The sequence below is a fragment of the Giraffa tippelskirchi genome, chromosome 2, assembly GCF_054371585.1.
Source record: "Giraffa tippelskirchi isolate mGirTip1 chromosome 2, T2T-mGirTip1v1.2.pri, whole genome shotgun sequence".
Classification (NCBI taxonomy): domain Eukaryota; kingdom Metazoa; phylum Chordata; class Mammalia; order Artiodactyla; family Giraffidae; genus Giraffa; species Giraffa tippelskirchi.
This window is the reverse complement of record NC_137276.1, coordinates 23,714,506-23,728,404: the sequence shown is the minus strand read 5'-3', so window position 1 is coordinate 23,728,404 and position 13,899 is coordinate 23,714,506. Positions and strand designations below refer to the sequence as shown.

Below are 13,899 nucleotides of genomic sequence, written 5' to 3'. Positions count from 1 at the left end.
CCCTTTCCTCTGCTGGGGCAGTAGCGCTGGCAAGGGCTGTGTCTCCTCTGGGGCTCCAGTTTCTTCCAGACATGTCCTCCATGACTTCAGCTTCCATCTGGTGGTCCTGGGTCTTGGGCTCTGGGGATCTCTTTGTCTTTCCAGCCCAGGGAGGATAGAGGCCTCCTGTTGATGTTTACCTTGGAAGGAAAGTTATGACCAACGTAGACAGCATATTAAAAAGCAGAGACGTGACTTTGTCAACAAAGGTCCGTCTAGTCTAGGCTATGGTTTTTCCAGTGGTCATGTATGGATGTGAGAGTTGGACTATAAAGAAAGCTAAGTGTCAAAGAATTGATGCTTTTGAACTGTGGTAGTGGAGAAGGCTCTTGAGAGTCCCTTGGACTGCAAGGAGATCCAACCAGTCCATCCTAAAGGAGATCAGTCCTGGGTGTTCATTGGAAGGACTGATGCTGAAGTTGACACTCCAATACTTTGGCCACCTGAGACGAAGAGCTGACTCATTTGAAAAGACCCTGATGCTGGGAAAGATTGAAGGCAGGAGGAGAAGGGGATGACAGAGGATGAGATGGTTGGATGGCATCACTGACTCAATGGACATGGGTTTGGGTAGACTCCGGGAGTTGGTGACGGACAGGGAGGCCTGGTGTGCTGTGGTTCATGGGGTCACAAAGAGTCCGACACGACTAAGCGACTGAACTGGAACTGTTGATGTTTATCTTGGAGTTGCTTCACCTTCCCCTATTTGGCATCCTGGCTCTTCAGTTACTCAAGCAACAAATTTTCTATATTAAATCCTCTCTGTCTGAAACCTCCAGAGATGACTTTTGTTTGACTGCCTGTACCCTCAGTGACATGCTATGAAATCTAGCTCAGCCGGTAAAGAATCCGCCTGCCATGCGGGAGACCTGGGTTCAATTTCTGGATTGGGAAGATCCCCTGGAGAAAGGAAAGGCTACCCACTCCAGTATTCTGGCCTGGAGAATTCCATGGACTTTCCATGGGGTCACAAAGAGTCAGACACGACTGAGCAACTTTCACTTTCACCCTCAGTGACACAGGAGCTAAGCTGCTCCTGATGGAGAAAAACAGTATAGGCCTGGAAAATAATGAGGGGTCAGAAGGAAAGTTTAGTTTGTGTTAAAGGAAAGGTGAAAGCCCACCTGAAAAAACAACAGAAATTCCCATGCATGCTGAGACTGTTCTAATGAGGCAATGCCATTCTGAGCGTGGCAGGTCTTTGAAAAGGCTTTGGAGGGTTTTGTATCTGCACGAGTGTTTCAACCAAACACAAGTACAAAACGTTGACCAAGAAAACACACCACAAGGCCAAAAGGATTTGGATCCAGTCCACTTCTTTATTTTCCACCAAGTTTAAGTCAGCTGTTTAGAACTCTAGAGGTGTCCTTTTCCTTCAAATTATCCACATGAGGACACTAAAGCTCTGCTCAAGGTCACACAGCTGGTGCAGCGGGGAGGAAAACTCCACTGTCGTGATTCCTGCAGCAAAGCCATAATTACTCTAGCATTTGAGCTCTTCCCTCTCCCCAAGTTTCAGTCCATTACATGCAGGTTTGGTCCTTCAGTAACTACAAGCTTCTGAACAAATTTGAATGAGTTTGTTCCATATCAATAATTTCTCATTTTAAAGGAACAAAAAGCAAGAATGGTACTCATTGCAATGTAACCAGCTTGGGGTGATTTTTAAATAGAATAAAGCAATAGTAAAGCAAAAGACATTACACAGTCAACTGAAATGCAGGTAGAATTCAGGTAGTAGACTATACATCCCACTTCAACAGCAAAAACCAAAATCCCCCAAGCCCAAAGCCCTCAAACCTGTGGTGCTTACTAAACGCTCATGCATTTAGCCTTTATGAAACCCTATAGATTTAGCGCTTCTATATCTGGACTGAACACCGAGGTTTGGAATAAAAGAAACACCTTGGGGCATAGATTTTAGAGACATTATCTGTTTAATAAATATGATTGTAAAAGCAATAAACAAGAGCAATTATACATTACACTACATAGTATTTAACAAAAAATACATCAAAAAAGTCATTTTAAAATTAGAAGTAGTTCCAATACTATAAGAAAAACTTTCTTTTTTTTTTTTTTAATTGGCTTCCTATAAAAATAAGTTGGCAAATGAGGGAATTTCAATGCTCAGTTGGAATCCTGGAAAACACAGAACAGCTGCCAAGCACCCCATTGCTCTCAAAGTTGCTGTTTGGAACTTCTGGAAAAAAGCAAAGCAAACTCTGCATTTTGGAAAGTGAATCCAATTAAAAATAAGGCAAAGGAGGAAACCTTGGTTGGGTCGATCAGAGTGGAGTATGCGCAGTTTGCCCTCTGGGATTTTGGAAAATGTTTCAATATCAGATTTGCAGTTTGCCCTGAATCTTACCTTTCCCATCCACCCCTTCCCACCCATTCCTCTGGTCTTGAGCCCACCAAACTCGTCAATGTGTTTGTACCTGCTGTTAGTGAGTAGGTAGGCACTTGGGTCCCTCCCATTGGCAGGCTCTCATCACTACCTTCCCTTTGGGATTGAGCTGGTGTGGCCTCCCACAATGGTTCTCAAACTTTAGGGTATTTGAGAACCACTTGAAGAGCTTGTAAAAACAGTCTTCTGGGCCTCAATTCTGCAGTTTCTAATTCAGTAGGTCTGAGGTTAAGGGGACATAAAATCTGCATTTCTAACAAGTCCGAGGTGATGCTGATACTGGTGGTCTCTGGGTACCACACTTTGAGAACCATGGAGCTAGATCATATGAACAATAAGATCCCCTCTGAGCAATATACTTTGCCTCACCAGTCTCCTATAGGTGGGAGGGAGCTCTAAGGAGAGGAACATGAGGACCTTGGAGATGCTGAATCTAGAACTGGCCATCTGTGATCACTTTCCAAAATGCCAGGCATCTCATCTCCACCTCTGTTTTAGACGAGGACTTACAAGTCCATTCTTCCCTATGTCTTCTCATGTATTCATTTATTCTTTCACCACATAATTTTCTTAATACCTATTCTAAGGAAGGCACTGTGCTAGATTGAGTATCATTCCCTTTTTCATAGTTTACCAATTAAAATTAATTGAACTGCAACTCTGATGACTCCCTGTTCTGTTGTGAATGAGCCTCGTTTGGTTTCCAAACACTGTCTTTCAGATTAAATTTGGGAGGCTCCAACTGAAGAGGATCAATGAAGATGTTTCCTATGGGATAGGAAGCCTGGCAGGTTGGGGATCAAATGAGTTCTACAAATAGATGGCGGCCTCAGGCATAATCTGTTTCCCAGATTCATACCAAGTATCTTCAACCATAAACTCTTTTGCTTGATTAACTTCTGAGTGAAGCTTTGCTACTCTTCCCTACTTGAGCTACACAAAGACAGGGGTCATCAGGATCTTTAGGACACTGCCATTGTCCTTTCTCTTATATTTTAGAGTGGGCTTTATCCAATCCATAATACTCCAAGGGCTGCTGTTGGACATACTTTTGTTTCCCACTCTCTCTGGACCTTCTTTCCTGATGGCCCTGGGAGAACGGGGATTTCTTCCTGCTTTGAGCCAATCTGCTTGAATCTGCTAACTCCACCCCTTGACGCTTATTAAATTGTCCTTTGCTGATACTATGAGACTCACAGAGCAGAGAGCACACATATAAGAAGTCTAGGGTCATCCTACATAATCACAATGCCATCCCAATATGACAAGACCTCCATATATTCTTAGACTTTTTGACATTCTTAAACATTAAATCCATTAACTAGGTTCTTCTTCTGCTTAACATCGGTTTTATTTTACAAATAATTTCACTCTACTGTAAGAGAAGAAATACTGGGTAATTGCAACCATCACAGGAGGAAATTGCCCTGCCACACAGTAACACATGCAGAACATTTCTCACAAGAATCTTCTGGAATCTGACTGCAGGAGATATTTGTTAAGCTGTGAGGAAAAACCACCATTCATTCGTACACTTTCTTTTCTAAGGTACATGGGCCAGGTTTGAATTGCTTTGCATATCTCAACTCTTTCACACACATTATGTATTTCCAGGTGGGGAAAGGCAAGGATATTTAGAAAAGGCAGGTTCTACAGGAGGAGACAAAAAAAAAACACCATGAAGCTGACCCCTGCAGGGCAGGATGTGTATAGAGGCTGCATGCGTGGGCATGTGCAAAGCTGACACAGAGATCAGAAACTCTGGGAGGTGGAGGCAGGGTTGGCAGAGGCAAGGTCAGTTTTTAAGGAACATCAGGATGAAAGTCCAGAATCTAGTAACGTGTTTGGGAAGAAAAGGCAGGAGCTATTGTAGAATAAGTTGGGGACTGGGAGGAAGAGATACAAAGATTGTGACCACACGTGGAGAGCAGAGAAATGGGAAGGTCAGAATGTGGGTAACTGGGATTCTGTTTCCTACACAGGGCAGGAGTAGGGAAAGCTAGAGGAGAAGTCGTCACATTTGGAAGGGGGAACGGGAAACCCAGGTCCATTTTTGACACACTTGCCCCCTGCATTCTTTCCTTCCTTCCTTCCCTATTCTGCCTGCATCCATGGAACCTGAAGTTGCTTCTTTGTTCCTATGGCCACTCAGAATTGAGAAGGCCACCTAGTGACCGCTGTCGGCCAACAGAGCTCCCCAAGATAACTTAGAAGGGGAAAATAGCAACAAGGAAAGTGGAACAGAGAAACAGCTCAGGGTTTTGAACTCCTGTGCATGTCTTTGTGTCTTGTGAAAAGAGCCGGGGTGGCTAATCCACCCATCAGCCTATAGTGCTAAAAGAGCTGTTAAATCTAGAGCCAAGAATATTTCCAAAAATACATGCAGATTTCCTTGGCCTATATATGTTAGGAATTTTCTACAAACACGACCGATCAGAAAAAAGAGAGAGAAGAAGAAAGGGGGAGGGGAGTGTTTTTTCCATTAAAATAGAGCACCTGTACACTGCCCCTCCAAGCATGTTCTCAAGGTACTGTCCACATGCACAGGCTTAAAGCTAAAAACCCTTGTTGTGTCTGAAGAATTAAAAAGTCCCGATGCAGTGAGTGTTTGTTTGTCTGTTTGGATTTTGATTGTTTTTATTTTATTTGTTTGTTTTTGTTTTTACTGGCGTCCTCCAGTCAAACATTTACATAGGTAGGGATTTCTTTTGTGCTTTGATTCTCAGCAACTATGGAAATACTTCCTGGCAAGATAGGAAACAGAACAACAAAGGAAAAAAAAAAACACAAAGTTAGTGGTCATGGAGAAGGATGCACTTGACAAGAGCGAAATTCTTTCCTGATCAGCAGGTCGCCTGTAGCCTTTGGGGGTTTTCCTTAAATGGCAAATTGAGCCCCAGCCGATCCCCGCTTTGGCGTTGAAGGTGGAGTGGCGTGTCTTGCTCTTTGCAATCGGAGAGATGAGTCACCAGGTTGAGTAGAAGGGGAGGGAGGGGAGGGTAAAGCTACTCTCCTAAGAGAAAACGTGTAACACTTACTCATTTAATGACACTGGAAATGGAAAGGTGTCAGACAGGTTGCAACGCGCTGGGAGCTGTTCCTGGTGAAGGAGGGATTGCTACTTTAATAAAGCAAACAGTGCCTATGCTTCACACCCTGTGGAAATGGGATTGAAAACCAAATGACCCACAAAAATGCACTTAGAAGCTTTAGAAATAAATGGACAGGGTGAACGCTTCTCTGGACTTGAAGACCAAAACCCTTTTTCTTTTTAACCCAAAGCAATTACACATTTATCACCTTGTCTCCCCAAATAAAAGGAGGCATGCTGTGAAAACTGGACACCAGATGCGGGGGCTGTTGTTATTATTACCTCCAATACAAGCCAGGCAGCACATTTAAATTTCCCCTTAATACAGCCACAGAACTTTCCAGGACTCATTTAAAGAGAGGATGCTGTTTCCTTCTAAGCACTTTTTTTTCTTTCTTTTCCAGGTTTCAGATTAACAGTCCTAGGTAAGGACCTTCTAGGTGGTTTGGCATTATCACATCAGAGTAAAGCATGAATGCTTATATAACAATGTATCCGTCAGAGTCAGCAATGCAGGGTCTAAATGGGAGCATTTACAGCTTCTACTCTATGGCCACCAGATGGGAGGAGACTAGGAGAGAAATGGATCACAATGGTGGCTCCACGGATTTATCTAATTTCCTGGGAAATTGCCTCTACAATAAATGGTAGAATATAGCAATTACCCTGAGACTTTCTACACCTCGCTGTTGGAATCCCCTGCTTTCTTTCTAGGTGGTGTGAGCCCTACTGAATTATGTGGAAATCCATTTTAAGACTTCCGGTAGGGCACAGGTGAAAAGGAGGAAGAAATCTGCCAGCTGCTCTAGAACAATCTAACCCTCCAGTGCTCTCTCCACGAAACTTCACTCCTGACATGTCATGCCAACTTGATGGCTCTTGTCCTCAGAATTCTCAGGTTCCATGTTTCCTGGGGGTCAGTTTTAGGTTAAAGCTAGATAAAAAAAAAAAAAAAAAAATCCAGGGTGATCAGTCTTTCTTCTACGTGTGTTCTGGAGCAGTCTGCCGTCCTTAGAACTGTCTCCAGGTAAGGGTGCCATGGCTTGCTCTGGTCATTATAAAACCTGGCTCCCCAAACCTTCCCCGCCCTTTAGGATCAGCAGCTCTAGCCTCTGAGCTCTGTCCTTCCCATTTACTGTTAGAGCATGTACTCCACTCTTTGCCCATGAACACTTGAAGCCCAGTGTTTCAGCAAGCGTTTTTGCAAAACAGGAATAAACTCAGAAGAGGAAAAACTAGATAGCGAGAAAGCTTTTTTTTTTTTTTTCTCTCTCTCTCTTTTCTAAAGGAAGGAAGCAGGGAAAGAGGCATCTTAGCTGTTTCTCTCAGGGGTGTTAGAGCATAGAAAGTGGTTACATCAAGCCAGAGAGGGGTTAGAGAGAGAGCTAGCCATTGACTACTCAGGCTGAAGAGGTGAGGGCTACCAGGAATCATTTACCTATGAGCTGGGACTCCACCTTCTCATCTATCAGCTGGCCAGGCCGCCTGAGTTCAGTCTGAGGGACATAGGGCCTGCTTTCAGGGTGACTGACTCGACTGACCATCTCTCGTTCTTTCTCATTCTGCATCTGGGCATAAACATTAATCCCAGGGATCTTCCTAAAACATTAACAGAAACCATCACTGCTGTGCACGGGACGTGTACATCACGGCCACAAAGGCTTCTGAACCTGTCAGGGAGAAGGAGGAGGCAGGGAGGCAGATGGTGGAGGGGGACACGCACCTTTTGAACTTGTAGATGACGAACACCGCCAGCCCCACAAACACCACGGACAGCAGCATCAGCATGGCGGAGCCACTGTGGGTTGGAGTGAGGTCCACCAGCGGGGCTAGGGGGGAAAGCAAGGCACAGTCATCGGTGAGCGGGGGGGTGGGCGTGACTCTGTGACAAGCTTGGGGTGCTCACACGGAGGCATGGTGTGTCCCTCAGTGCCGCGTGGGATGTACACAGAAGATGTACCTCACATGACCGGACACATGGGTGCATCTGAGCCTGTCCCAGGCCCCAGAACACTCCAACTGGCCTGTTCAAGAAGTGCGGTGGAACGATTTCAAGCACAGACTGTGGAGACGGACTGCTTAGGTCCAAGGCCTGCCCTACCACATGCTGGTTGTTAGCTGCTGGGCAAGTTACTTCACCTTCCCATGCTTGATGGGGGGAACTGAAAGTAAAAGTACGTCTCATTGGGTTTTTGTGAGAATTAAATGAGTTGATGTATGTAAAGCATGGATAACATTGCTAGGCAGATAGTAAGCCCTTTATGAGTCTTAGCTTTTATTGCTACTGCTATTATTGCTTTGAATCAATATTTATAATATAACTGTTAAATTCTTCTATACTCTGAATGCAAGCTTTTCTCACTAAGTAATGCAGAAAACCAGAAACACTACTAGCAGGAATACTTTCATGAATTATCCAACCCCTCTCATTCCTATCCCAGCAGTGGTCATGTGAGAGAGCTGCTTGCTTATATTTTTTACACATAGGAAACTGATGGCTAAGTGAATATTTCACAAGGGCAGCTGCTCTGATGCGGGAGGAAAGATGTGCAATCCGGTGTCGTCTCTGTAACTTGCCAATGTCCAGACAGCTCGTGCCAGGAGGTGCCAGCCTCTCAGAGGCAGTGAGTCCACCTCTTGGACCGAACAGGTGCCTTGGCATCCATGAAAGATTCTCCCTCCCTGACGTCACTCCTCGAGTGCGGCTCTGGGGAGCATCTCTCTCCACCTCCAAACCCCTCTCCTCTAGCCCAGGGTCAGCCTGCTCTACTTTAATGACTTTGTTTGCAATTAATTTTCACCCTCTCGAACACTGACATTTTGCAAACATAGCATAGCTCTAGCATAAAAGGCAAATCGCGCATACCCCTTAGAAGCCTGGACGCTGACCTTTACCTTCCCTCAATTTAAGCAAAGCCCAATATCCAGGAATGCAGGTGACCTTTAAGCACCATTTTCTGTGGCTCTTTTCTGTTGAGAGCCAAGAGCACAATGTTCTGGTCACCCAGATACAAAAGTTCAGGATAGGTGTCTGCAATGCTGATGGCTTCGAACAAGACCCAAGGCTGCTTCTGCTCTGTCTGGTTATTCAACGATTACACCCCAGGCATGCAGTAACTATGACTGGAAATTCCATATACCAGTTTTGGCGAAAAACACAAATCAAGCCCTCTTTCTCAGAAAAACAGGTTTATTGTTTTAGTAGAATTAGCTTTTAGGAAGGGCTAAAATGAAGCAACATCTCTGATTCTCCTCCCTAAGTCAAGCAGCACTTAAGCTGTGAAGTGTGTGTGAGGAGACAGGAGGGGTTCACTGAACAGAGCACCCAAAGCAAATGCGCTTTTGGCTCGAAACTGAAAAATAAAGGCCTCTTCCATTTACTTAGGCAAACACAGTGCAAAAGGGTCCGGGAATACTTCAACACTCACATCATGATGGGTAGAAGGTCAGTGGGGAAAGAACACCTTCCATTTGTCATAGACATTACCGCCACTGACTTTTACTGTGGAGGGCAGCGTGGTGATCTCCATCTAACAGACAGAAACAGTGAGGGCCTCTCTGGTTAATGTCGCTCCAAAGGACTCAGGACTAGTAAATGGAAGAACTAAGACTTAAAGTCCCTCTTCTCTCTCTCTCTCTCTCACACACACACACACACACACACACATTTTTCCATATACTTCAACCCTGGGCTAATTTCAGCAGGAGATATCTGGAATTTTAAAAGATATTTCTGAGAATGGGGATAAAGCCTAAAAGTAAAGCACATGAAGCAAATTAACAAGTGACAAGGTCAAAGTATTCTTATGTTTTCAAAGGACCAATTAGAATCGTAGGTCATACACTCTTAAACTCTGATAACATGTATATGCACATACATAGGCTTGTGTGTATTTATGGGTGGTGGGCTTCCCTGGTGGCTCAGTGGTAAAGAATCTGTCTGCCAATGCAGGAGACATGGGTTCAGTCCCTGGGTCAGGAAGATACCCTGGAGAAGGAAATGGCAACCCACTCCAGCATTCTTGCCTGGGAAACTGCACAGACAGAAGAGCCTGGCAGGTTATAGGGTTGTAAAAGAGTCAGATACAACCTAGCAACTAAACAACAATTTATCAGTGATAAGTATACATAGAGAATGAACTCTCATGCATCCATAACTCTTCAATTACCATCAACCCAAAGACAATGTTATTTTATTTCTACTCCTGTCCAGTGCCCACAACCTCAACACTGGGTTATGTTGAAGCAAGTCTCAGCTATTACATAATTTCTTCTGTAACTCTAAAAGATAAAAGTCTCTCTCACTCTATTTCTCTCTGGACATTATCACAATACCACCCTAATACATATGGAAATAATACTGGAAAGCAATTAAAGGTAATCTTCTAATGCAAAACCCACATTTGACAGGGAATTAAGGGAGGCCCAGGGAGAAGCTGTGGAATATAAGGATGAGTAAAGGCAAGTAGTTGTATTAGCTGAACCTCTGATTCCCAGCTGAATGCCCTTTCAGAACAAGCAGAACATCAGTGTTATGGAGAAACCAGGGAGAATACTAAGGCTGCTTGAACGGGTTGGCATTTGAAATAAATGTAAAACTAAAGTGAGGAAATTGCTGTAGCCAGGTTCTCACTGACACAGAAAGTAAACACACAAATGGACTCTGTGTCCCTTCGCTTCCCTTCCTCCTCCTCTCTCTCCCCATCACAAGCTGAAATCTTTCAAATCTAAATGATTCCCACTCAAATCATCATTTACAAGTAGGCGGCATTAACAATGTTAAGAAATTAGCATATTATTTTGGGAAAATTAGCTTCTGTATCCTGAGGTCTAAAATGTATGCTCTCCCCCGGCCATCTTTGCATCATGCTGCTCCACGGCAAGAAGCAGGCAGCAGCAGTGAGAGGTTGAGTACTGCTGCCCTCTGTGTTCCGTGGGCGACTCCTGCTTGCCGATCTGTGTCTGAATATAAACAGGACTATTGCTGCTCCACACAACCTCAGATGCATGTCACAGTTTGCCCAACATTACTAGGTGGGTTTGTATGTGTTTTGCTGAGGAATGAACACTTGTGATAAATGAGCTTTAGCTTACTGTCTGCAATAAGCATAAATTAATCCCTCTCCAATTACAGCCTAAACAAGGCAGAAGGGGCAAATGCTGAGTGGTTTATTTGCCACAGTTGACACATGCCATAAAGCATGAACTTAGCAGTACAGCATGTGACTTGACAGTTCTAAGGCTGGTGCTGGTACATGTCGTTTCTATAATCCTGCAGAAATGCATTGAATTATTACATTCTATTCATGAGGACCCAGACTGATTATGATAATAGCGATGCTTACAGGAATAACAAGAATTCTTGTGAAAAGTGATCCATACACAGCGAGTGCTAAGTAAGGTCACAGCTTGAGGCTTGAGTATATGAGAGGAAAGTGAACTCAGAACCTTAAGTTTAGGGTGAAATAACTGATATGGTCCCTTTTTGAAATCAGATTCTTATTTGGCCACTTGCCGACACACTAAATGACTTAAACTGAATCTCAGTTTCCTCATCTGCAAAATGGAGATAAAACTAGTGCCTATTTTAGAAAGCTGTGAGAATAAAATAAGATGGAATTTATAAAGTACTAACATGGTGTCTGGCAGATGGTACATGCCCAATGGTTTTAAAACCATTATATCATTGCTATCCTATTTATAAAAGTGTACTCTATAGAGGACAAGCCCTGAAAAATGACTAGAGTTCATGGCCAGATAATTTAGGGAAACTGTATATATGACATTCCTCATCTTGGAGATTCAGTATATGAAAGTTCAGAGTAGTCCTTCAGGAAGGAAACTCACATGACTTCACCACAGGGGTTCATAAATTGTCGGAGCACACGCCCTTTGCCAACCTGGGTCCACACAACATGCTTTAGGGAATGCTTTATCCAGAGCATCACTAATCCCCTTGGCTGCAGCCTTGTCCCTTTGGGTTATTTCCCAGTTTGAAAGTCAACAATTTGGCATTATCATCCTGGAAATATCCTTACTATGGTCTTACTGATACTCATTCTACCAAAGGGACTTTCTTGGAAATCTTCTACCTGCTCTATGATCCTGGAACTTTGAACTCATATTGCATTTCTGATCCAGAAGTTAGTGCTGTCAAGAAGTTACAAAAGCAAGTTCAAGTTTGCCAAACTTTGATTTGATTTTTCCTCTCTTGCCTCCAAAGCAGACCTAAGCCAGGCTCTACTTACATGCCTTGAAATGCCACAAAATCCATGAAGTCTGAAATTTCTTTTTCAGAAATTAAAGTCATATGGGACTGGCATGGAAAAAGTTTATCTAGTTCACAGGAAGGGTTTACGGGACCTTATGACAGAGCACCCTCATCTGTCTAACAGCCCTTCCTTTCAGTTCAAATCCAAACCTGGAAGTCCTTGGTTCACGTACTGTTGAAGTCTAGCTTGGAGGATTTTGAGTATTACCTTGCTAGCATGTGAAATAAGCACAATTGAGCGGTAGTTTAAACCAAGAACTTTCAGATGTACAACCTGGATTTAGAAAAGGCAGAAGAACCAGAGATCAAAGTACCAAGATCCGCTGGATCACAGAAAAAGCTAGAGAATTCCAGAAAAACATCTACTTCTGCTTCATCAACTATGCTAAAGCCTTTGACTGTGTGGATCACAACAAACTGTGGTAAATTCTTCAAGAGATGGGAATACCAGACCATCTTACCTGCCTCCTGAGAAACCTCTATGCAGGTCAAGAAGCAATAGTTAGGACCAGACATGGAACAATGGACTGGTTGGAAATTGGGAAAGGAGTATGTCAAGGCTGTATATTGTCACCCTGATTATTTAACTTCTCTGCAGAGTACATCATGAGAAATGCTGGGTTGGATGAAGCGCAAGCTAGAATTGAGATTGCCAGGAGAAATATTAATAACCTCATATATGCACATGACATCACCCTAATGGCAGAAAGTGAAGAGGAATTAAAGAGCCTCTTGATGAAGGTAAAAGAGGAGAGTGAAAAAGCTGGCTTTAAACTCAACATTCAAAAGACTAAGATCGTGGCATCTAGTCCCATCACTTCATGGCAAATAGATGGGGAAACAATGGAAACAATGATAGACTTTATTTCTGGGGGCTCCAAAATCACTGTGGACGGTGACTGCAGCCATGAAATTAAAAGACGCTTACTCCTTGGAAGAAAAGCTATGACAAACCTAGACAGAGTATTAAAAAGCAGAGATATTGCTTTGCCAATGAAGGTCCATCTAATCAAAGCTATGGTTTTTCCAGGAGTCATACATGGATGTGAGAGTTGGACCATAAAGAAGGCTGAGCACTGAAGAATTGATGCTTTTGAGCTGTGGTGTTGGAGAAGACTCTTGAGAGTCCCTTGGACTGCAAGGAGATCAAACCAGTCAATTCTAAAAGAAATCAATACTGGATATTCATTGGAAGAACCAATGCTGAATCTGAAGCGCCAATACTTCGGCCACCTGATGCAAACAGCCAACTCAGGAAAAGACCCTGAGGCTGAGAAAGATTGAAGGCAGGAGGAGAAGGGGACGACAAGATGGTTGGATGGTATCACTGACTCAATGGACATGAGTTTGAACAAACTCCAGGATATAGTGAAGGACAGGGAAGCCTGGCGTTGCTGCAGTCCATGGGGTCGCACAGAGTCAGACATGACTGAGTGACCTGAACAACAATGTCAACAAATCCAAACCTAATCACAATAGTAGCTCTATCCTGTTATGACTTCAGGAGACTTTTCTAAAGTACCTAAAAGCATTGCAGGTCTCCCCAAGGAGAGTGCTCAGCCTTGAGCAGATTGGTTGCACTACTGTAACAATTCTATACGTCTTTCTGTGCCCAAACTGCAGGCTATTTGAATGAAGCTTCTCTTACCAAGAGGTGAAATTCATTTCCTCACCCCCTTGAATTTGGGCTAGCACTGGACTTGATTTGGCAATAGAATGCAACACACGTGATGGTGTGCCAGTGTGAGTTTCAAGGTCTTACACACTTTTGCTTTCTCTCTTAGAGTCCTGTCACTGCCATATGAGAGCAAGCCCAGGGAAGCCCACTGACGTATAAGAAACCACATGCAGCAGAGCTTAATTATCCCAACTGAGGCTATTCTGGGGCAGCCTACAGCCAGCCGACCCCCAGCACAGGGGCAGCCCGGTCAAGATCAGCAGAGCTCGCTACCCAACAATACACAGCTCACTGCTGACACACAGTGTGTACCGACAAAATCAGAAGAACCACCAAACTGAAACACAGACTTATATGCAATAATAAATGCTAAGCCACTGAATTTGGGGGTGGTTTGTCACACAGCAATA

General features: G+C 43.8%; 1 protein-coding gene across 8 annotated transcripts in view; it reads right to left on the bottom strand.

Moving 5' to 3' along the window:
• Positions 1–1,957: 1,957 nt before the first annotated feature.
• LOC145539476 (VPS10 domain-containing receptor SorCS1) overlaps positions 1,958–13,899 on the bottom strand; it is a 580,892-nt gene continuing 568,950 nt past the window's right edge. The window contains exons 25-28 of one of the 8 annotated variants that reach the window (XM_081573565.1): positions 7,264–7,369; positions 6,979–7,139; positions 5,488–5,549; positions 5,057–5,193 (exon numbers count right to left, since the gene is read on the bottom strand). In XM_081573565.1, coding sequence (XP_081429691.1) covers positions 5,518–5,549; positions 6,979–7,139; positions 7,264–7,369 — 299 coding nt within the window. In that variant the 3' untranslated portion in view covers positions 5,057–5,193; positions 5,488–5,517. Of the gene's footprint in view, positions 2,243–5,056; positions 5,550–6,782; positions 7,140–7,263; positions 7,370–13,899 lie in introns of those variants that run through there. The other 7 variants (XM_081573556.1, XM_081573559.1, XM_081573557.1 and 4 more) reach the window with 7 other exon arrangements.